We start from the raw sequence: 25,847 nt of genomic DNA, 5'->3' as shown, positions 1-25,847 counted from the left end.
TTGTTCTATTTTTTTTGTGGTGCCGACAGATCAAGGAGCCATTGAAGTTGAATGGGTTTGGATCAGTCTGCAGCAGCCGCACGGATGTTGCCCGTGCATTGGGGAACGTAAATTGCGGTCCCCAATGCGCAGAACAGCCGAGCAATGGCTGTGCGTATGAGGACTAAGGCATGTGAGTCTTGCAGGTTTGATACCTGCTAATGGCTAACAAAAATAGGAGCAACGATGTTACATAGAATTTGAGACAACTTGGGCCCCAAGGTATAGTTACTATACTAGTGCGGATCATCCCCGTCCCTGCCTGCCATTGGCTTCTAGCCTCCACCCGACACCAGATGTTTTGATCAGTGTACAGGGAAAAGCAGCGCTGCGGGGACTAGGAGCGGCGCAGGGAGTGAGGTAAGTATATTCCCTCTGAGGGGTCCGGCACATGGGGGGGCTGTTGTAGGATATTGGATAACCCCCTTTAAAAAGGTAACATACCCACAAGACTCTTATTTTGTTTTGCTTAAAGGAGGTTGTCCGGGTTCAGAGCTTAACCCGGACATAACTTCTCATTTAGCATGTCTGAGTGGAGCATTTCTTGCTCCAATGCTCCCCTTTGCCCTGTGCCCTGTGCTGCATTGCGCAGGACATGGTCTGTTTTGTTTACATCCTCACTGTTCGAGGCGGAGGTTTCCACCTAGCAGTCATCCCCGCTGACGTCAACGGCACAAATGAGCGGTCTATAGCTCTAAAACAGCCTAGGGCACCGTTATAGACCGCCCATTTGTGCCGATGACATCACCGGGATAACTGCTAAGCGGAAGACTCCTCCTAGCATACTCATGTGAAGCCTGTATGTATGTCACCGGCAGTAAAGAAAACAGACCTTGTTCATTGCAGATTCATATTGAAGACATAAAAACAATGACGGCACACACATCTTGGACATTGGGTCCAAATCCCTAGTATTTGCTTGGCTATTTTTGGAAGTCCCACTGAAACGAATCGGAAGAGCATCGTGCAAGCACAGCCACTGCTCCAGTCACTTCTGTGTGGCTTACGGAAATAGCCGAGCCAGTGCTCAGCTATTTTCGGTGCTCCCATAAAAATAAATGGAGCAGTGGCCGCGCTTGCATGGTGCGCCCTTTAGAACTTTGCGGGGTCCATTGTAAGTATAGGTGTAGGTCACAGAGCTGGGAACTTTCACACTGGCGTTTTGGCTTTCCGTTTGTGAGATCCATTCAGGGCTCTCACAAGCGGTCCAAAACGGATCAGTTTTGCCCTAATGCATTCTGAATGGAAAAGGATCCGCTCAGTTTGCCAGATTGCGTCAGAGAAAACTGATCCGTCCCCATTGACTTACATTGTGACACAATCTGGCACAATAGAAAATGGATCCGTTCCCAATTGACTTTTAATAGAGTTCATGACGGATCTGTCATGGCTATAGAAGACATAATACAACCGGATCCGTTCAGGACGGATGCATCCGGTTGTATTATTGTAAGGGAAGCGTTTTTGCAGATCCATGACGGATCCGCAAAAAACGCTAGTGTGAAAGTAGCCTTAATGACAGCTTTGCACATCCTTGGCATTCTCTCAAACAGCTTCATGAGGTAGACACCTGGAATGGTTTTCAGTTAACAGGTATGCCTTTTCAAGAGCTAACTTGTGGAATTTCTTGATTGATCATAGTGTTCTGCACAGGTAGGATTGGTACACAGTTCCATACACTGGTTATCTCTATTCTGCTGCTGTTCTGATCCACATTATATACTTAACTAAGTAAAGAGAAGTTTAGTCAATCTGGAAAATGTCCATAACTTGGAAGTTATGTTCAAGTTATGTTCAAGTGCAAGCACGAAAACCCTAATGCTATGATGAAACTGGCTCTAATGAGGAACGCCCCAGGAAAGGAAGACCAAAAATTACCTCTTCTGCAGAGGATACATTCATTAGAGTTTACCAACCCCTTAAAGAGGACCTTTCATGGGTCCAAAGAATTTCTTCTGAAATAATGATCCCTAAATCCCTTTCCTCAGATACTGAGGTTAGGACTGTATCACTGATTTTATATTCTGCTCTTGGGTTTTTACGCCCCAGGTGCATTATCTTGCACTTATCAACATTAAATTTTAGTTGCCAGATTTTTGACCATTCCTCTAGTTTTCCTAAATCCTTTTCCATTTCTAATGCAATTTTCTGTTGCCTTCAATAGTGCCACTTTTAAAGTAGTCCCATTTCTCCTGGACTCCAATGAAACTGTTCCAATCTGATAGGGACTCGTATACCACTAATCTAATTTTAGAAAAAAGTCAGTTTTTCTAAAATCTAAAACTTTTGTTTTTGTGTGGTGTGACCCAGTCACTGTACTTATAGTAAACCACACTGACTGGTGATCACTAGATCCCAAGCTTTCCCCTACAGTAATATCATATACCAAATTCCCATTTGTAAATCTAAATTGGCCTTCTTCCGGGTTGGCTCCTCAACTACTTGCTGTACAGATAATCCCAGTAGGGAATTTAGAATATCTGTACTCCTGGCAGAACTAGCTATTTAGGTTTTCCAGTTTACATCTGGAAGATTGAAGTCTCCCATAATGATAACTTCATTTTAGCTATTTCCTCAACTAGTAGATCATCTAATTCTTTGACTTGGCTAGGTGGTCTATATATCACACCTACACGAGTTACCTTACGATTATCAAGCTGCAAGGTAACCCAAACTGACTCTAAATTGTTCTCGCTAACTTGTATCAAATTCGATTTTATGCTATCTTTCACATACAGGGCCACCCCTCCCTCTTCTTGCCTTCTCTGTCTTTCCTGTATAGAGAGAACCCTGGTATTGATATATCCCAGTCATTACTCCCCTTAAACCACGTCTCAGTAATAGCCACTACATCTATATTCTCAGATGCCATTATAGCCTCAAGTTCATTGATCTTATTCCCTAAACTGCGAGCATTTGTAGACAAGAATCTGAGCTTGTCATTTCTTAACCTTTGTGCTACTGGCATCTTATGGCAATTTTTCCGGGGGGCAGTTGGACTGCTGGATTATCACTCTTTTGCCCCCCTTTCCTAGTTTAAATGCTCCTTAGCAAATACTTGGAACTGTTCACCGAGGACATTTGTTCCCTTGAGAGAAAGATGCAAACCATCTTTCTTGTACAGTTCTTTTCCAGTCCAACAAGAGCTAACATGAGACACAAAGCCAAACCCTTGGTTCAGACACCATTCACCAAGCCATACATTGAATTCCTTAATGCGCATCTTCCTGTCATGCTGAAGGTGCATCTTCCTGTCATGCTGAAGGTTATGCACAGGCAAAACTGCAGAAGATGAAACAGTTGATGCAACCTCCCGTATATCCTTTCCAAGTGTGTGAAAAGCTTCTTTCACCTTTGAAACCTCATTGCAAGCCAGATCGTTTGTCCCAAGATGGATAATAACATCCACTTCCCTTTCCTGCTTTGCTTGCCTAACAAAATTAAGGATCAGTCGTCTATCCCTGCTAGCGGTAGCACCAGGGAGACATCTCACAACACCATTCTCCTCAAACTTCACACCTCTTATGATGGAATCGCCCACCAACAGCTGCTTACTATCAATCCTCCCCTTCTCCTTTTTGTCTTTGGCTGCAGTCTTACATACTTTAGGCATGGGAGACGATTGTTTCTCACCCACTGTGCTTGAGCCATCATCCATGTTGCTCTTGCACTCTGAAAGTGCTGCAAATGGATTATGGAGAGACACAGATTGTGGAACATGTCTTCTATCCACAACTCTCAGTCTACCAGAACCTACAATAACCCATCTTCCATTTCTAGGGGGCCTCTGTGGCAGTGGCATTGCAACGTTCCCAGCCTGAGTTTGTTTAACAGTTAATTTACAAATCTCATTTCAAAAAGGTAATTTCCTGCTGCATTATGGAGAGCTGTCTACAGATCAGACAGTATCCAAACCTCTGACCTTATTTCTGGATAGTAAATGACCCCCATAATACTTAGGCCTACACCTGATCACATCTTCGTTGGAGGCTGTGTTTGGAGCCTCTGTTGCTGATTCTGACAAAAAAAAAAGCCTTGTATGCAGGAATTTTTTGTCTGGTAAATAGACAGGATCCCGAACGGAAACTGAACGGATCCCATCGTAGCCAGCTGAGTCTCTTAGGCTTCTACCCTGTCAGTAAGGCTGGGTTCACATGACGTTTTCATCATACATTTAACATACAAAAAAACAGACAGACATACATGTCACCATAGAGTACCATTGTATATATATATATATATATATATATATATATATATATATATATATATATATAACAAGAAAGGACACCGCAGCACATCCGTAGGTGAAAAATAGTGGATCTTTATTCACCCTTGCGACGTTTCAGTCCACTTGCTGGGACTATTATCTTGTCCGTTTTGCGGACAAGAATAGGCATTTGAACCATACTGCGGGACATACAGAAGGGAAAATGCAAGATGCCCATGGCTGTTACCCCTGTTTTGCCGATCTGCGATTTGCAGATCGCAAAAACAGATCCGGTCATAATCACATAACATGCAAAGCGGTGTTCAGTTCAGTTGTAGTCACCCATGTAAAACTGATCTTGTTTGATCTACATCCCACATATACAGGATCTGGCTGCAGACATGCTGTACTCTGTGACCTTCCAGTGCCTTTCCAGACATGGTGGGTTATGTCTTTGTAATCTCACCAAGTTATTAAAGGGGAACACCTAAAGGATCTGTCGGGCTGAAATGGATAAAAGACTTGTGTGGCTATGAACACTAGAGCAGTCTTATCCTGTTTAAGGTTTCTTTATTTTCCTGGCTCCTAAGCTGAATAACAGGAAACTGGCTGATGGAAAGAAATCTGAAACCCTCCATTTTCTCAGCTCCTCAAGTCAAGCAGCTGTTGCTCAGAGGAAAACTCTATAAGACACTACGTTATGATAGTAGCGAGTATATCCGTTGTTGGTGTTATATTAGGGGGTTAACTTCACCAGACTATAATTCTTCACTGTTCCAGGGACGTTTAAAAGTCATTTACACAATCAACTAAAACATTGACTAAACATAAAAAGTATATCAAACTAAACAAATCAAGAAACAAAGAAGAAAGATGCTTGCTCACATATTATAGTGCACACCATCATCTAAAGAAAGTGACTACCCACACACAATCAAGGACCTTTAGAGTCTATCTGTACAGTCTCAGCACTGGTACCACAAAAGAACTGTTTCGCCAAAGAAGATGTCCATAAATGGCCATACACATTAGATGTAGGTCAGCCGATCATGCAGATTTCAGCAGGACCAGCTGACTAATGCAGGCATCCTCAAACTGCGGCCCTCCAGCTGTTGCAAAACTACAACTCCCAGCATGCACGAACAGCCTACAGCAGGGCATTGTGGGAGTTGTAGTTTTACCACAGCGGGAGGGCAGCAGTTTGAGGATGCCTGATCTAATGTGTATGGGAGCCTCCTAACTCTGGGACAGAAGGATTTTTATTCTCTGGGAGATAAGCCACCACCAGTGGGTCTCTCCTCTCCCCATTTAAAAGACAAGCACGCTTATCTGAGGAGCATAAGGAGAGACAGCTGTTGGCCGAATGTACATTCGGCTGACTGCTATCTAATTTGTATGGCTGGCCTTATTTTGACTTTGAGATGTGGATTCAGTGACTTCAATGGTTGTAACATCTCTGCATGTCCAACAAAACCCTTTAGAATATCACCAGCCACACACCATACCTTTTACCTCACATCTCATGATTACTGTATCAAGCCTGCCACCACAATTTTTCTTAATCACTACACCATCATGTTTTTGTACAAAAAAATACTGCAAAGTAAGAACGCCTTCAAAAATAAATAAATAAATGAAGTATTAACACTTCTATCAATTAACAAAATTCAAAGTGAATAAACAAAGGAGAAATTCATATCTAAATCAATATTTGGTAATAATTAACGGTGTCCATCATGCAATACCAGTGAGGCACTTGAATGGCTCTGTATCTTTTCTGTAGCAGGACAATGATGCTAAATATATAGTCAATGTCATTAAAAGATTGTCCGGTCCCAAAATCAAAATCATTTTGTGCTCCTAACACCCCTCACCATGCATACATATGCCCCAATACCCGTTTGTCATGCCTGAGCTTTCCTTCCTCCATGAAAGACATCACACTATCCTGGCAGATCTGTTTACCATCTCTCCTTCTTGTTTTGTTGAATACATAACTTTATTGCTACACAAGCCTGGCTGCACTGCACAGAGAGGAGTCACAGTCTGGCCACGCCCCCCACACTGCTCTGTCTGTCTGTCTGTCTGTCACGCTTCTGGGACAGCAGAGAAGGGCTATTATGACAAATTAATCCTTGCACTCCCCTATGCCCAATCTGGATTGGGGGGGGGGAGAAGCTTGTATATGGGCAATTTCTGCTTATACTCACACAGGACTGTAGGCATCAGCCCTCACTGCAGTGCTACTGCCAGAGCTTCTGCAGCAATCTCCATAGCCACGCCCCAGGGGCGGGGCTTACACAGCTCTCTTCAACAAGCTGGTGAAGAAGACGGAGGCCGACGCTTCCAATTGCAGGAGGCGGTGATGTCATTAGAGACAATCCGTCTCCTGCTCAAGCCAGGAAGAGAGGAGCAGAAGACAAGAAGACGGACTATTCCGGAAGCAAAGAAAAGACATCTGGAGGGACCACGAGACCGGGAGGCAGATCTCAGGAATTGCTGCACTTTGGAAGGTAAGTATCTGGTAACTAATCTTTCCTCCACAGGTTTGATTTTTTTAATGCAAAAAAAAGGTTAATCCCGGAGAACCCCTTTAAGAATGATCTTCAGAGTGAAAAAGGACGAGGAGTCTTGGAAGTGATAATATGGCCCCCACAGAGCCCTGATCCCAACATCCAGTGAATCTGTATGAGATTACATGAAGAGACAGTAGGATTTAAGCAAGCCTACATTCACAGATCTCTGGTTAGTACCTCCTGCCAAATTCCTTCAATAACTGTGGGCAAAAGTACCTAGAAGAACCAATGCTGAAGGGAAAGGGTGCTCCCACCAGATATTGATTAGAATTCTCTTTTGGATGAAGACTATTAGGGTCATTTATCAAACTGGTGTAAAGTAAAACTGGCTTTGTTGCCCATATCAACCACTCAGATTCCACCTTTCATTTTCCAAAATGACTTGTCAAATGAAAGGTGGAATCTGATTGGTTGCTATGGGCAACTAAACCAGTTCTACTTTACACCATTTTGATAAATGACCCCATATATTTAATTGGCACACTGAAGTAACATATGTAAAATAAAAAATAAAAATAATTTGGAAATTCATACTTTTTACATGTGCAACAATAGAACAAACCCATAATAGTAGTGCATTTTGCTAGTATAAATTTTATAAACCATAATTTTCTGCAGATAAATTTTCATATAAAAAAATAAAAAAAAACAATAGAATTGTTGGAAAGAGAAGTATGTACACTATAAGAGCACAGACTGGTTAAAGACAGCCTTTCAGTGATTCATGCTGCCCAAACTAGACAAAAGGGAAAGGTTCCCTGGCTATGTTTCACTCAGATGTTGCAGTGTTATAGGGGAGAATCATCAACACTAACAGAAAAACAACCAATCACACAACAGCTTTCATTTCTTAAAGTGTGCATGAAAAAAGAACGCTGTGCTGTAATTGGTTGCTATGGGCAAAGTTTTCCATGAGTTTAACTCTGTTTAAAACAAGACAAGCAGGGGGACAAGAGACAAGTGGAGAGCTCCATGCCCAACTCAGCTTGACTGACAGCCGACAGTGACAGTTCTCGTGGTAGATGAGCTGCAGCCAGAGGATGGGGGTATAACCATCCTTAGGGTTCATATTGCAGCATGCTGCCTCTCACACGGGAAGGCCCAATATACACAACTGTGTCCTGTGTTGCTGATCCGCAAAATAGAGATGTGGTCTGTGTGCGGTGTGGACATTTATTAATGCACAGCTCACCGAAGGTCCCACCACAGGTTTCAGTTGAGTTGCAGTCTGGACCTCGACGGGGCCTTTGCCATAACTTGTTTCTTTTATTTTGAGCCATTTTGTTGTAGATATGCTACTTTGCTTGGGATCACTGTCCTGTCACATGACCCAGTTTTGGCCAAGCTTTAGCTGTTGGATAGATGGCCTCACATCTGACTGTAGAATACTGTGGTATACAGAGAAGTCCATGGTCGACTCAATGACTGCAAGCTACCCAGGTCCCGTGGCTGAAAAACAAGCCCAAATAATCACGTTCCACGTGCTTCACAGTTGGCATAAGGTGTAAGTGCTGATAGAAACCTGGCACTGTGTAGTATGACCAAACATCTCCACTTTTGTCTCATCTGTCCAAAGAACAGTGTTCCACAAGTCTTGTAGTTTGTTCAGATGATACTTAGCAAAATTAAGTTGTACTGCCAATCGTCCAGAAACTCATAGGCAGTTTAGAAAAATAAGGAACTGTTTTTCTTGTGTCCAAACAAAAATAGATAGTCCATGATTTTTTTGAGGCGGGTTAGTTTTGTGGTAATTATTATTTTACAGTTTCCAGTATGTTGATCTATAGTCCTGTATTACTTATAATCTGTATTATTCATTTTTCCCCCCAATAGGTCTGTAAAAAATGCTGTCTGTTCGTAATGTTTTGATGAATTGTCCAGAAAAAAAAAAGTTAAATTCCAGTTGGCAACCCTGGCTGCCATGTTCTTTTTAGAAAGAAGAGGCCTTCTCCTGGCAACCCCTCAAGAACTTGAACATTTTACATGCCGACTGTGGTCTGTAGAGTCTTAGATGTAGCTCATTTGTTTTTTGCAATTTCTCAGATTTTGGGGTGAATTTGCTGGAAAGTCCACTCCTGGTAAGATTGTCAGCTGGTTTGAATGATTTTCACTTGTGGATAATCTGTTTCACTGTAGAATGGTGGAATTTAAATTCTTTGGAAATGGACTTATAACCCTTCCTAGATGGATGGGCAACAACAATTGCTTCTCTAAGCTCAATACTCATGTCTATCCTCCTTGGCATTGTGTTAACACACATCTGAATGCTCCAGACCAGCAAACTGCCAAAACTTTCTTTTTGTAGAGGTGTTCACACTTGCAGATGATCAGTTAATCAAGGGCATTTGATTAGCAGCACTTGGCTGGGACTTACCCACTTAATTCCTATGGAAGCAGTAAGGGTGTACTTAATTTGTCACAGATTCTGCATTTCGGCCTAGTTTTTGTTAAATAATGACATGTTGTAACTTGTCAGGTACTGTTCTTCACCTGAGGTTACATTTACCCAATTTTAACACTTTCTAAGTGCCAGATTTTTTTAAATCATGTTCTGATACGGAAAACTGTAGAATACAAGGAGAGGGTACTTTGTTTTTCTCATGACTGTACATTACAAAATGTGCGGTTGACTGAATTTTACCTTGACAGATCACACAGTACAGAACACATAATAAAATATTGAAAATTATTATGTAATGAGTTTGGCCTAATACCACTCAATAGTGCATACTGGAGAATATCTTTTCTTGCAGATTCTTGCTGGTAGACTTACTGTAATGACAACGACACTGCTGTCCGGCTTCCATTGTGACTGCTTGTAAGCTCCAAACTGGGCCGTTGCCTTTGCAGACTCCTTGTAACTGGCTATTAATACGCTGGGCTGAAACACAGAGAAATGTAACATTACAAGACAGAAAAAGCAGGCCTTTTTAAAACAATTGTCATCTTAATCGACTGTGCATCATCAGAAGTTGAAATTAGATTTTTATTTTAAACATATTTTTGAAATTATTTTACTATCCACTTAAATCCAGTTTTCACATTGGCTGCTTGAGCTGGCACAATAGGGCTTATACGTCATGTAATCTCTGGCTCGCTTGTTCGCTTTGCTGTACAGACTGGAACAGAATTAGCAGTCACTTCATTCCCAGAGTCTTCTCAATATCATTAGAGGGTAATGGAGTTAAAAAGCTCTAACAACCTTATTGTACTGTAAATTGTGGTAGCAAAGTGGATGAGATTATACAAAATCTCATCAACATACTGCAGAATTTTTTTGTTTTGTTTTATGCCCTAGTAAGAAAGGGGCATGCACAGATTTTTTACTTTACCACTATTTATCAAAACTGCCTTATTGTAAAGGCATCAGCCTACCATTGCGTCCTGTGGGAAATCTATTTTGATAATCAGTTGATGTTGGTTACGTCCTGCATTGGAGTCTTGTAATTTAGGAAACACAAGCCTCATTGGTAAGAACAAGGGGCAAAGTTAATGCCAATTGTCCTGCTGATGTCAGGAGACATTTCACTGCCCTAATTCATGATGGGACATGGGGGGGGGGGTGGAGGGAGAACTATCTAAAAGGAGGGATGGGCGCTAGAGTAATTGATGAAAAAGTTTAAAATGAAAAGTAGTTTTTGGCACAATTTTCATTTTTGCATTTTCCATTTTTTTTCCTTCCTGCCTTATATGGGCCATAACACCTTTAATTTTCCGTCACACAGCCAAATGAGTGCTTATTTTATTTTGTGGGAGAAGTTGTATTTTTTTTTAATCGCACCATTTAAAAGGGGCATTCCCATCTCAGACACATTAGGATATGCCATCAATGTCCAATACGGGGCCCCCAAAGTGAAGGACAGCATGCAGCGCATGAGCCCCACAATTTTGCTACAGGGAGGTCTGATCACATCCGCAATTCTGTTGTGCATTTTACGGAACGGAATTGCGGACCCATTCATTTCTATGGGGCCGCACGATGTGCTGCCTGGATCTGGAAATGCGGACCCACACTTCGGGGCCTGCAATTCCGTTCCCGAAAAAAAATAGAACATGTCCTATTCGTGTCTGCAATTGCGGACAAGATTAGGCATTTTCTATTAAGTGCCGGCGATGTGAGGTCCTCAAAATGCGGAACGCACATTGCCGGTGTCCCTAAAGGGTGCTTCCACCCTCCATTTAACCACAACTCAGATGCGGTGGCCTCTAATAACCGTGACTTTTGAGGGATTAAATGTATATTTGAAGCTGTCAATTTGGAAGATTATTTTATGAACTATATCTGATCTGCATATATAAAGTGGATTGGGACATGTTTTCATTCCATTTGACTCTTGTGAGTATGGAATCAATCTATGCTCTTAACTGTGCCTGTCAGTCTGCACCATCTATCCACCTATTCCATCTAGTGACTCCTTTTGGAAAGGATTGTGTATCGTACGGTGTGAACTCCTGGAACACCCACTCTGAGCTCAGCCGGGAGCAATCCTTTCCTGCCAACACAGCAAGTGCTGATTAGTATCCATCGGTGGAGTAACTAAAAGGAGATACAGGACTGAGCAGGAGATCTCATCTTCCATCCCTTGGAGGGGGGCGCTGAGTTATAAAAAAAAATAAACTCTGTCTTATGTTCTGAATGAAACGCAAATCACCTCCGGCTCTATACGTTTTTTGGTGTAGTATGAACACTCTAAACCAAAACACTTTTAAAATATAATGAGGGTCATTTACGAAGATGCCTACACCAGTTTTTGGCATAAAAAAAATTAAAAAAATAAAAAATTATATATTTGAAAGACCCCGTTTTGCAACTTTAACTTTGGCTTTTTTTTGTTGTCCTTGCCACTTGGGACTGGTGGGGGCTGGGGCTTGTGGTGTAAAAAAAAGAAAAAAAAAAGAAAAGGGAGTGAAAACTACTCCTGTCAGGGGCTGCCTGAGGAGCGCCTAATTTCTGACGAAATGCACACCATCTGAAACAAAACGGCAAAGTTTGCAAAAGCAAAATCCCTACGGTTTCTGCCATGGGTTTTTTCACTTTGAATGCCATGGACCTGCTTGCGTTTTAGGGTACTTTCAAACTTGCGGCAGAAATATCCGGCAAGCAGTTCCGTCGCCGGAGCTGCCTGCCGGATCAGGCAAAACGTATGCCAACTGATGGCATTAGTAAGACTGAACAGGATCCTGATCAGTCGAAAAAATGCATTGAAACGCCGGATCCGTCTTTCCGGTGTCATCCGGCAAAAACGGATCCGGCATTTATTTTTTTCACCTTTTTTTCAGTCGGCGCATGCGCAGACCAGAAGGACGGATCTGGCATTCCAGTATTCTGAATGCCGGATCCGGCACTAATACATTCCTATGGGAAAAAAGGCATTCAGGCAAGTCTTCAGTTTTTTTGGCCAGAGATAAAACCGTAGCATGCTGCGGGTTTTCTCTTTTGCCTGATCAGTCAAAACGACTGAACTGAAGACATCCTGATGCATCCTGAACGGATTACTCTCCATTCAGAATGCATGGGGATGAAACCGATCAGTTATTTTCCGGTATAGAGCCCGTATGACGGTACTCTGTGCCGGAAAAGAAAAACGCAAGTGTGAAAGTACCCTTAGCCCCACTGAATGGCACTAAAACATGAGTGGACCCCCGTCACAGTTTCCAGTAGCATCCATTTGCACACCATGCCAAGAAAGTCCAAGTCTATTTTTGGCGAGGTCGCAGCTATAAACCACGGTCACGTGAAGTGTACCGCAGATACCCACTGACAACAATAGGAGGCAGATTCACAGCGGCTACTGGTGACTTTTTGGCACAGGATCTGCCAGCAAACAAAGAAAGAAAACCCATTTTCTACTAGATTTTGTGTTTTACCAATGTATTATCTAATGTATTACCATTTTCAATATCTCTACTTGAACACAACAAGAGAAGCCGAATAACTTGCACGGTGCTCACAATATCAAAAGGGCAGGTATGCCAGCATCCAAAATATACATAAAAGTTCCCTTTTATCAAGCATGGTTAAAAACACTAAAGGTGCACATCCATTAAAATTAATTAAAAAAACGAATTTAGGCATTTTGGACAGCAGCAGCCTGCTTGGACTTACAGACTTCTGCTCACCCTGGCACACAGTTTGTAAGAGGATGGCCACATTGTCCGGTTTCTTAATGCAGTTTTGGAGGACAAAACCAGGAGTGAATTATATGAAAAAAAAGAGAAGAGGAAAGGTTGTATCTGTCCTTTATACTTTCTCTATTTTTTAGCCACTCCTGATTTTGGTGTCATCTCCTGTGTAATCAGAGCTCTCTGGTAATGTGTACATGTGTCAGTTTGTCACAATCAGGACAGGTTTCAGCTTACTGTAGGTATAAACAATTCAAGGAAGATTACTTACCTGCTTCTTGGAGCTGACTCCCCACCCCTTCTCCTCCAGGCCTGCGGTGCTCCACTGTGACCATTTGTCATGATGTAAGGGGATCCGGTCTCCTCCACGGCCAGTGATCGGCTGCGGCAATGTCAAACCAGAGGTTTACAGCCAAGGAGCAAAGCGTAGCATCCGCAGGCCTGGAGAAGAAGGAGTGGGGAGCCAGTTCTGGGAAACACTTTACATTCACTGGCAACAAAAAGAGATACTGAAAACAAGTCACCGTAGGAGGTGTCAGCTGTATAGTACAGTCAACACCCAGCACACATATCCCACGTGCAAATGACAAATTTGGCAGCAATTCAAATGAATAGCCAGCAATGTACATCGCGCCCGCACTGAATCCTGACCCATTCATTTCATGCATCAGTTCTGCGTTGCGTGAAAAACGCAGCATGTTCTATGTTCTGCACCCCATACAAGTGAATGGGGCTTCAGTGAAAAACGCATTGCATTCGGAAGCAAGTGCGGATAGAATGCGTTTTTCACTGATGGTTGCTAAGGAGACGAGGGATGAGCGACCCGGGACCCCATTCACTTTATTATTTTCCAATATAACATGGTTATAATGGAAAATAATAGCATTCTTTAATACAGAATGCAAAGTCCAATGTCAATTGAGGGTTAAAAAATAATAAAAATATTACTCACCTCATCCACTTGATCGCGTAGCCGGGATCCTCTTCTTTGTTCATCTTGAAGGACCTTCTATCTTCATTCAGCAGGACCTGCGCTGACGTCACCGCTCTCACCACGTGGTGAGCGCAATGACGTCAGCAGAGGTCCTTTTGCAGGTCCTTCAAGAAGAACAAAGAAGAGGATCACGGCTGCGCGATCAAGTGGATGAGGTGAGTAATATTTTTATCATTTTTTAACCCTCAATTGATACCGAACCCAAACCTGAACTTCAGTGACTAAGTCTGGGTTCGGGTCTGGGTAACACATTGTTTTTTCTCACGCACGTGCAAAACGCATTTCACTCGCGTGGAAAAAAACAGAACGCAATCACAGTCAAAACTGACCAAAATTGCGTGCCTACTCGCACGCTTTTCCCTGAACGCACCCGCATCGCATCCGGCCCTCACCCGCGACGCCCGTGTCCAAGAGGCCTAAGAGATGTTGTCTGTAAACCTTCAGTTTTTTTCTCACGTGCGTGAAAAACGCATCCAAACGCATTGCACCCGCGCGGCAAAAAAACTGAACGCAATCAGACAAAACTGACTGAACTTGCTTGCAAAATGGTGCGAGTTTCACTGAACGCATCCGGAGCCAGTCTGCCACGCTCGTGTGAAAGAGGCCATAGAGTGGCAGTGCGCATGTTCAACCTCTGCTTCATCCCAATGGGGGACACAGACCACCCTTCTTGTGAAGAGTGGGTTTGGACCCCCACCGGTTAAATAGTTACTCGTTTTACAGTTCAAAAGTTTGCTTTATCAAACAAATGAATCCATTTGATTTTAAAAATTTTGACCACTCAGGGCTGCTTTTTTCCATGACACAAGTTTTTATTTACTATATAGTGCTGACATATTCCGTAGCGCTTCACAGACATTAGGTTCACACTGTCCCCAATGGGGCTCCCCATCTATGTTCCCTATCAGTATGTGTTTGGAGTGTGGAAGGTAACCGGAGCACCCGGAGGAAACCCAGGCAAACATACTTGGAGGATAACTGTTCCTGAAATCTGTATTGTATGGTCAGCTTATGTGGTGGCAGGTCTGGATAATAAAATAATCTGTCACTGAAATCCGCTAGGGTCATTTATCAACCTGGTGTAAAGTACAACTGGCTTTAGTCGCTCATAGCAACCAGATTCCACCTTTCATTTGACCCCACACGTGTTTAAAGAAGTTGTCTGGGATGAGCCTGCACTGAAGAGCTGGTAAGAACCCACACTGCTGCTCCAGTTAGCACCGGCCGGGGTCTGTTTACATGGCTGCAGCAGGGACATCAAGTCGAAAACATGTGACTGCTGTAGCCAATCACTGTCCTTAGCACTGAAAAGCCAGTGACAGGCTGCATCGGTCACATGTTGTCTCTAGGACGTGGGTCAATAGATCCTGGCCTGAAGAACCAGAGCACCGACCTGGATTATGCCAGGTAAGTACTTACCATTTCTTTACTGCAATCTTATCCGGATGGTTCTCAGATTTCTCCTGAAACTGGACAACCCCTTTAAGGCTTAACAGCCCATTCAAGTATGACCTATCACGAGTAAACATCAGTTAAATTACAACTCAGTTAGGGCTCCTGCAGACGAACTTGTGCTGCCCGTTCCGTGCATTGGGGACTGCACCACACCTTCCGGATTGCAGACCCTTTAAAGTGAATGGGTCTGCATCCGTGATGCGGTGCACAAACGGCCAGTGTCCGTATACTATGGACCCGCTTTTTGTGGCTCGCAATATGGGCCCCGGCTGCCACACTCTGGGGCCGTGTGCATAAACCCTTATAGGGATTGCACAGGGATGCAAAACCCCTCCACTATATATCCCTGCATACAAGTATATGGAGGTTTTTCTTTCTATAAGGCCGTTGTTTTGGTCCGCAAACAAAAAAATTAAAATAAAAAAAAATATATATAACCTGTCCTATTCTTGTCCGCGCTTTGCGGGCAAGAATAGCCAGTTATATTAAAGGCTGTCCGTGCCGTTCCGCAAAATGCAGAACGCAAAACACACAACGGTCATGTGCATGTAGCCCAAGGGTACTTTCACACTAGCGTTATTCTTTTCCGGCATTGAGTTCCGTTCTAGGGGCTCAATACTGGAAAAGAACTGATCAGTTTCATCCCCATGCATTCTGAATGGAGAGCAATCCGTTCAGGATGTCTTCAGTTCAGTCTTTTTGACTTTTCAGGACGGAGATAATACCACAGCATGCTAAGGTTTTATCTCAGTCCAAAATTCTGGAACACTTGCCGGAATGCCGAATCTGGCCTTTTTTCCCCATTGAAATGCATTAATGCCGGATCCAGCCCCGAGTGTTCCGGCAAAACAGAATCAAACAAACAGAGGATATAGTGTTATATTAAGAAAATACCTTTGTAATCGGGCAGTAAAGGGATCGGACCTCTGGACAGCAGAGAGCACACCCCGACGCACGTTTCGCTACCGCCTTCTCAAGGGGTTCTTCGGGGTGTGCTCTCTGCTGTCCAGAGGTCCGATCCCTTTACTGGCCGATTACAAAGGTATTTTCTTAATATAACACTATATCCTCTGTTTGATTTATTCATATACCCACAGTTGGGGCCTATGAGTGAGCGCTATGGTGGAGTACTACATATGGGATATTTAGGCGGATGTTTGAATTACCTTGGGATATTACAGCCATTAGTGCCTCTTCACTTACCATTGAAGTGAGCAGTTTTTAGGCTGTGGGGATCTGTTTCTCTCTGGTACAGCAGGTGAGCTGCTTGTCGCAGCGCTTACTTGCATTGCTGCTGTATTTTATTAATTAATGTACTATTTGTTTGTAATTAATTGTCTAATAAAGCTATTATATGTGATGTGTGTCCCCTTTGTGGGGTTTTTTCCGGTATTATTATTGCAGTCACGCATTGTTTCCATCTCATAGATGGTTAAGTAGGTTGTACTAGTTTGCTGCAATGTATCAGTCTGGAGTCAAGTCAGCAAGCATTGTCTAGACCGCATGCAACTGTCAGCTAGGACAAGGACCAGGTGTGTACAGGTTTGAAGTCTGGGTTCTCATTCACTGACAGCAAACAATACCTTTATAACGGTGAGGAAGCAAATCACAAGGTATATTACAAAGCTGTAGAACTTTCCCCTTATGTACATAAACCCACCGCATTGTACACTGATGTCTGAAGTTACAGTGGCCTCTGGTTACACTGCTTTCATCTTATGAAATGAGCATGCACACGCATCCAACATACCAGTGGCAGGTCTGCGGCACATGTGATTCAACATGTGCAGCTTTCAGGTTACATGCCAGAGATTAGCGAATCACACAGTCGGTAAGCAGTGACAATTGGGGGTACTGTATAACTGCAGTGCCTGGACAGACTGCCCGTCTAGTGGTGCCGCTCTACAGTATATTACAGTGCTACATGTTCTGTACTGCTGCGTACCAGGATGAGCGGATGCCAGCTGAGGGGGCATCCAGTTTATTTTTTTGGTACAATGTACTTACTATAAAGGAGCCTGAAGAAGCTACTGTCCGCTACCTAGACAGTGATTCACCGGATTCCAGCAGCTATTTCTTGCTTTGCCTGTATTATGTAGTCCTGCTTTCTATGAGGCCTGCAGGCTTTATGTGAATATTCATAAACCTGAAGCAGTATCTGAAGTGACCTAGTGGATCACTGCTAAAGAGTTAATATTGTGATTTATTGCCAAAATACCTTAAAGTGTAACCATGATGTTTTCATAAAAAAAAATTTTTTTAGCATACGTTACTGCTGCAGCAGCATTATGCATAAAGCAATCTTTAGTTTCTTCTCATACCACTGTTTTCCTTGAGTTTTCCCCTTAGTTACGGCTGTTTAAACATTTACAATATGAGAACCTTCTCAAGATGGCTCCTCTGCCAGTTCTCTGAGGCCAAAACTGCTTTCCCTCACTTCCCATACACACTTGCTGTAGCCAGCAGCTTCCTGCCAGCCAATCAGATTGGATTAGTGAGAGACACGCCTCCTCACTCTGAAGACTAATGCAGGCATTCAGTGTGAAGGACCGCCCCTCTTTCTTCCTAGCCGGAGACAGATGAGCCATAGCAACGGTCTTTTAAGGGAGCAGTGGAAAGGGACAGAGGACACTAATGAAAGCTGTTATTATAAGGTAATTACAGATCTTTTGACAATCACTCACAGACCAACTCAGGTATACATGCTTAGCTCTAATAAACTAGCAAATAAATAAAAAATGACAGTTACACTTTAAACGTTAAAGTATTTGTTTTCTTGTGCACAGTGTATCCCAGATGGTTCTGTATAGGTAGCAAATAGTTAACTGGCAGCTCTTTGGTGCAGTTGCAAATGTGATGGGCCTGTCCCATCCCCTGGTTAGGAGTCTTTTGCGTAGCAGCCCTAGAGTGAGGACGTGTGGCTGTGTGAGCTGCTGGCAACTAGGCCTAGTCCAGGAAACCTTCATCCCCGAGACTGAAAGATGCCAGAAAAGCAACTGGACTGAGAGACTACATCTGAGAGAAAGAGCACTGAATATCTACAAAAGTTGAGGATTACTCAAAAGGTTGTGGATTGAGATAGTAAGTTAAACGCATTACACCAGCAATATACTTTACTGCATGTGGAAAGAGTCAGTTGCCCATCACACTCCTGAGACAGCCTGGCTATCCAATCAAAGCAGTGGTGGATTGGGAACTTAAAGTGGCCCTGGAAAAAAATACTAAAAGTGGCCCCATTTTGTAGTTGGGTCCAAATTGATGGAAGATAAGGGAATCCATACCATATTGTGGCACATTATACCACTCCAACAGAGCCAAAAACCAAAGTCCATCACAAAATACTGCCAGCAGCAAAGAATACATCCCCAAAAACTTCCACTGGCCGGCAGTAAGGAGTAAGGTCTATGGCCAATCCGCCCCTAGATCAAAGTTCTACACACCTCGGACTGGGCATTGCCGAAAGCATACTGAGAGTTACTGTGCGCCTGTGGTCATTTGGAAAGATTGCAAGATGTATTTGGAGAGAGACTAAGGGTTGACTACTACCATTGTTGTTACCGCCTATATAGAGCTACGGGAGAAAGCCTATGTGATATAAGTCAGAACTGTGCCTATAACTGATACAGTTAGGTCCATATACATTTGGACACTGACACAAATTTTTATTTTTTTTACCTGTTTACTAAAACATATTTAAGTTATAGTTATATACTGGACATGGACAAAAAAGTCCAGACTTTTAGCTTTCATTTGAGGGTATCCATAATAAAATTGGATGAAGGGTTTAGGAGTTTCAGCTCCTTTACATTTGGCACCCTGTTTTTAAAAAGACTAAAAGTAATTGTACAATTGACTCAAAGGCTGTTCCATGGGCAGATGTGGGCAATTCATTCACTATTTCATTCTCAATTAAGCATATAAAAGGCCTGGAGTTGATTTGAGGTGCTTGCATTTTGAAGATTTCGCTAAGAAGTAAACATGCTGTCAAATGAGCTCTCCATGCAGGTGAAACAAGCCATCCTTTATCTGCGAAACAGAAAAAACACATCCGAGAAATTGCTACACTATTAGGAGTGGCAAAATCTACAGTTTGGTACATCCTGAGAAAGAAAGCAGTGGTGACCTCAACAATGCAAAAAGACCTGGACGCCCACGGAAGACAACAGTGGTGGATGATCGCAGAATAATCACCATGGTGAAGAGAAACCCCTTCACAACAGCCAACCAAGTGAACAGCGCACTCCAGGATATAGGTGTATCAATATCCAATTCTACCATAAGTGAAGACTGCATGAAAGTAAATACAGAGGGTTCCCTGCAAGGTGCAAGCAACTCATAAGCCTCAAGATTAAGAAGGCTAGATTGGACTTTGCTAAAAAAAAAAAACATCTTAAGAAACCAGCACACCTCTGGAAGAACATTCTTTGGACAGATGAAACCAAGATCAACTTCTACCAGAATGATAGAAAGAAAAAAGTATGGTGAAGGCATGGTACAGCTCATGATCCAAAGCATACCACATCATCTGTAACACGGCAGAGGCAGGGTTATGGCTTGGGCATGCATGGCTGCCAGTGGCACTGGGTCCCTAGAGTTTATTGATGATGTGACACAGGACAGAAGCAGCCGGATGAATTCTGGGGTTTTCAGAGACATACTATGTGCTCAAATCCAGCCAAACTGATTGGTCGGCGTTTCATAATACAGATGGACATTGACAAACAGAAAGCCAAAGCAACCCAAGAGTTTATTAAAGCAAAGAAGCAGAATATTCCTGAATGGCCAAGTCAGTCACCTGATCTGAACCCAATAGAGCATTTCACTTGTAAAGACTAAACTTCAGACAGAAAGGCCCACAAACATACAGCAACTGAAAACAGCTGCAGTAAAGGCCTGGCCGAGCATTAAAAAGGAGGAAACACTGCGTCTGGTGATGTCCATGAGTTCAAGACTTCAGGCAGTCATTGCCAACATTTTATTTACAATTATTTAATTTGTCCAATTACTTTTGAGCCCCTGAAATGAAGGGATTGAGATTAAAAAATGCTTTAGTTCCTCACATTTTTATGCAATCATTTTGTTCAACCCACTGAATTAAGGATGAAAGTCTGAACTTGAACTGCATCTGAATTGTTTTGTTCAAAATCCATTGTGGTAATGTACAGAACAAAAATTAGAAAAATGTTGTCTCTGTCTAAATATATATATGGACCTAACTGTATATGTCAGGTATGGCCAACCTGCGGCTCTCCAGCTGTTGCAAAACTACAACTCCCAGGATGCCCAGTCTGCCTACAGCTATCAGCCTACAGCAGGGCATGGTGGGAGTTGTAGTTTTACAATAGCTGGGGAGCCGCAGGTTGGCCAGCCCTGGTATATGTACTGCAACTCCCATCATTTATTCAGTAAAGAGTGATTTTACTTATGATAACCAAATAGGCCTGGTCACACTCCACCATCCATCCAGCCTTGCATCTCTCTACCCATCTACCTAACATCAAGCACCCCCAGCCAGGAGACCTCAAAAGTCCAGGGTGTGCCCAGAGGAAACAAAGGTGCACCCTCTCATCACTGCACGTCCCAAGGAGAGCCAGAGTGAGAACTGCCACCACTCTCATCCTCTCTGCCTCCCCCAATATGTCTGTGAGAAGTGGGCAACATAATGGACGACACATTTAAAGGGTTATTCCAAACTCCTGGAACTGTGGATAGGTCATTAATATCCGTTCGGTAAGGGTCCGACACCATGCCAGAGGAAGACAACAACAAAGTACACTTTGGCTCTACAAGCTACGGATTGGTATTGACCTTTTCCTGGGTTCTTGTCTGTTTGCCTGTGTGTCGATGGTGTCTTCCTTATTTCTGCTCCTGCGTCCAAAGTGAAGGGGATATTAGCGCGAGCGAGCTGAGTTTGAAACTGAGCACTGCCGCCGGCTGGGGCAGGCTCAGCATAAAACTATCACAATAGGGTCCAGCCTCCCAATATCCCCTTCACTTTGGACGCAGGAGCAGAAATAGGGAAGACACCATCGACACACAGGCAAACAGACATTAACCCAGGAAAAGGTAAATACCAATCCGTAGCTTGTAGAGCCAAAGTGTACTTTGTTGTTGTCTTCCTCTGGCACCTACTACTGGTCATCGCGCAGTACTTAAACATAGAACGTAATTAGAAAAATAACAAGGCAGAGGGCGAAGATGGGACAAAGTCTGAAGCTATGTACAGTAGATAATATACAGTAGCTTACACTGACTGAAATAAAAACCACTATAATAAAACACGCCTTCCTATTCTTCTTGCACCAACTGTCCATCAGCAAGGTTGGCACTAAATGGCCGATCAGAGCGACATGATGACCCCCACAATTCTCACTCTAACTACTTTCACACCTGCGTTCGGGGTTCCGCTTGTGAGTTCCGTTTGAAGCGGCTCACAAGCGGCCCTGAACGCATCCGTCCAGCCCCAATGCATTCTGAGTGGATGCGGATCCGCTCAGAATGCCTCAGTCTGGCAGCGTTCGGGTGTCCGCCTGGCCGTGCGGAGGCAAGCGGATCCGTCCAGACTTACAATGTAAGTTAGGGCTGCACGATATGGGAGTTTTGTGCGATTGCGATTAGGGCCCCAAAAATTGCGATAACGATATGCGATGCAATATTTTAAGGGAATTGTGCTAGAGGTCTATTTGCTTGGATTTTCAAGGCAAAAGCACACAGAAATTACTGATAATGCTGAAATGTAGTTGTGCTTAACTCAAGAACTGAAATGCACAGTGTTTTTCAAAATAAAACATCTTTTACAAAATTAAATAACATATTTGCATTAGGGCTCTTTCACACTTGCGTTCTTTTCTTCCGGCATAGAGTTCCGTCGTCGGGGCTCTATGCCGGAAGAATCCTGATCAGTTTTATCCTAATGCATTCTGAATGGAGAGAAATCCGTTCAGGATGCATCAGGATGTCTTCAGTTCAGGACCGGAACGTTTTTTGGCCGGAGAAAATACCGCAGCATGCTGTGCCTTTTGCTCCGGCCAAAAATCCTGAACACTTGCCGCAAGGCCGGATCCGGAATTAATGCCCATTGAAAGGCATTATTTCGGATCCGGCCTTAAGCTAAACGTCGTTTCGGCGCATTACAGGATCCGACGTTTAGCTTTTTCTGAATGGTTACCATGGCTGCCAGGACACTAAAGTCCTGTTTGCCATGGTAAAGTGTAGTGGGGAGCGGGGGAGCAGTATACTTACCGTCCGTGCGGCTCCCGGGGCGCTTCAGAGTGACGTCAGGGCGCCCCACGCGCATGGATGACGTGATCACATGGACACGTCATCCATGCGCATGGGGCGCTCTGACGTCATTCTGGAGCGCCCCGGGAGCCGCACGGACGGTAAGTATACTGCTCCCCACTACTACTATGGCACCAGGACTTTAATAGCGTCCTGGGTGCCATAGTAACACTGAACGCATTTTGAAGACGGATCCGTCTTCAAATGCTTTCAGTTCACTTGCGTTGTTACGGATCCGGCGGGCACCTCCGGCAAATGGAGTACACGACTGATCCGGACAACGCAAGTGTGAAAGAGGCCTTACTGCAAAAGTACAAAATACAAAACTTGCCATTTTCTTAATAGCACTGCACAGAACAGATAAACAGAATAAATAGAAGAACATTTGTTCATTAAAATAACGACTTGCCTCCAGCCCCTCCTCCCTCCCCGCACTGTAACTGATGTATCGCCGGCCGCGCTGTGCAATATAGCGGCCGGCGATGCATCCGAGTCAGCCACGTAAAAAGTCAACCATCGCTTTATAAGACGCACTGCCATTTTCCCCCCACTTTTGGGGGAAAAAAAGTTTGTCTTATAAAGTGAAAAATATGGTAATACAATTGCTGCATTTTTGGGTCGGCCAATTGGCGATTGCGATATGGCGATTTATTGCGATTGCGATTGCTTTGGCGATATATTGTGCAGGCCTAATGTAAGTCAATGGGGACGGATCCGTTTGAAGATGACACTATATGGCTCAATTTTCAAACGGATCCGTCCCCCATTGACTTTCAATGTAAAGTCTGGATGGATCCGTCTGAACAACTTTCACACTTAGATTTTTTTCTAAACTATAATGCAGACGGATCTGTTCTGAACGGATCCAAACGTCTGCATTATAGGAGCGGATCCGTCTGTGCAGACATCAGACGGACCCGCTCTGAACGCAAGTGTGAAAGTAGCCTAATCAGTTTATACATACCTCCGGCAGCACTACATCCTACCCATATTCACAGCTGTATAAAGAGGACAATGTGAAAGTGAATCTAAGGCTACATGCACACAAACGTTGTTTGTTTCCGTGTTCGTTCAGTTTTTTTTTTTGAAGATAGGATGTGGACCCATTCATTTCAATGGGTCCGCAAAAAACGCGGACAGCACACAGTGTGCTGTCCGCATCAGTATGTCTGTTCCGTTGCCCCGCAAAAAAAATAGTGCATGTCCTATTTTTTTCTAGTTTGCGGACAATGATAGGCATTATTACAATAGATCCGCAAAAAAAACAAACTGATGCCATACGGAATGTCATCCGTTTTTTTTGCGGACTGCAAAACACATACGGTCGTGTGCATGTAGCCTAATAGAAAGAGCATATCTATGTAGACCTGAACTGCCCCAGAAAGTCTGCACGTAATATGCATTGAGTGCATGTGGCCTTAAAGGGGAGGTGTCAGGAGTTCTGACCCTGCTAAATGGCTGACAGAACCAGGTACAGGATGGGGAGAGCAGTACAAACATATATGGAAATATTATCAGGATTAGTGTGAATATGACAATTTATTCTGCTTCCAAATTGCACTGGAGGCGGTGCTTCACTATGAAGTGCCGTGTGCACTGAGCTGCTTCCCAGCCCCTTCCCTATGAGTGACAGCTGCTGCATCCAATCAGGACACCACTACAGCTGTCACTCAGAGCAGGGAAGGGGCTGCGAAGCAGAGCAATGCAGAGAGCACTTCCCAATGAAGCGCCCCCTCCTGGGCACTCGCTGAAGAAGAATCTGGCAGAATAAAAGGTTCATATTCACACTATGCCAGATAATAAAAGCTCCCCTACCCACTGCTGTCAGCAGTTTCACATGGGCAAAACTCCTGACAGAGTCCCTTTAACAATAGACTGTCAAACACGTGGACAGAAGAGCTTTTATCTTTCACATCTTCCAATGATGAGCTGATCAGTAGCGCAATATGTAATGTGAAGATCTGACACGTCAACAGAGGTGATCTAATAGCAACAGAGTACAATATCCAGACGCTAAGACAGCCGATGCAAAGTATACAATAGTCATAGAAGCATTAGCCCTATCGTCTGTGCACTTCTACAAGGGGATCCCATCTGTTGGGTTTTAGATACTGGTGTAAAGTAGAACTGGCTCAGTTGCCCAAACCAACCAATCAGATTCCATCTTTCATTTCTTCATAGCTCCTTTGGAAAAGGAAAGGTTGCATCAGATTGGTTGCTACGGGCAACTAAGCCAGTTCTACTTTACACCAGTTTGATAAATCTCCCCCCAATGCCTTATTATTAGTATCACCAATGAACCCCATTACTGGACCTAGGCTGATCTATGTATCGGTCATCACCAACTCACCCCTGCTATTGACATATGCATTTCCAACGAAGCCTGACACAAGTGCAGAATACAGAGAACGCCCCATAGGGGGCAACACTCACCCTGCTGTACCATATACTGAGCTGAGTGTGCGACAACACTGCCAGGAACAGGCGCTGCGCGTCCGGCTGGATGTGAAAGGGCTTCTCCACACTCTTCAAGGGGCACAGCAGCCTCTTGGGCCAGCCACTGAGAAAATACATGACGCCTGTCAGTGTACAGTCCGGCGCACAGGGGCGAACATCACTCCCAACTCTTCCGCCAGAACATCCCCGGTACACACAGCCCCCGGCGACCAGCGACTCTGGAAGTACCGGAAGCGACGAACACCCGTACAGTAACCCTGCAATACACTTCCCTGCAGAACTCCTCCTCCAATCCTTTCCCAACCAATGAGCGCTGAGAGAAAAGTGAGCCAATCACTGTGCGGCTTTCATAACTGGCAGGTTAAACGCCAGCTATGATTGGTGTGTACTTTCCTAAACCCGTGAAGCATGGTGTGTGCGCGAGTTTGAGCCTGAGGGGAAAGTTCCAGGCGGACGTCAGCGGGCGGGATGTGTGAGGTGGAGGTGTTTTGCCCTCTGGTGGGAAACTCTTTGGAGGCAGTGAAAGAATAGATTTGTGTCACTGGTTATATAATAATGACTGTGAAAAGACAGGTGGAACTGAATGAGCTTATGGAGAAGCAAATAGCCAGAAAGTATGCATTTTTCTTCCTTATCTTCCTTGAGCAGTAACTTTTTAATTTTTCCGTTTACATATCCATATGAGGGCTTATTTTTTGCAGGACAAGTTATA

At 43.7% G+C, this 25,847-nt stretch overlaps 1 protein-coding gene across 2 annotated transcripts in view; it reads right to left on the bottom strand.

The window, feature by feature from the left end:
* Positions 1-25,413, bottom strand: part of RIC1 (RIC1 homolog, RAB6A GEF complex partner 1) — a 143,965-nt gene extending 118,552 nt beyond the window's left edge. Inside the window, exons 1-2 of one of the 2 annotated variants that reach the window (XM_040417144.1) lie at positions 25,112-25,413; positions 9,599-9,706 (exon numbers count right to left, since the gene is read on the bottom strand). In XM_040417144.1, the coding sequence (XP_040273078.1) occupies positions 9,599-9,706; positions 25,112-25,252 (249 nt within the window). In that variant the 5' untranslated portion in view covers positions 25,253-25,413. The remainder of the gene's footprint in view (positions 1-9,598; positions 9,707-25,111) is intronic. The other variant, XM_040417143.1, reaches the window with a different exon arrangement.
* Positions 25,414-25,847: the final 434 nt, after the last annotated feature.

The sequence above is a fragment of the Bufo bufo genome, chromosome 2, assembly GCF_905171765.1.
Source record: "Bufo bufo chromosome 2, aBufBuf1.1, whole genome shotgun sequence".
Lineage (NCBI taxonomy): Eukaryota > Metazoa > Chordata > Amphibia > Anura > Bufonidae > Bufo > Bufo bufo.
The sequence above is the reverse complement of the archived record's forward strand: the minus strand, read 5'-3'. Positions and strand labels throughout refer to the sequence as shown.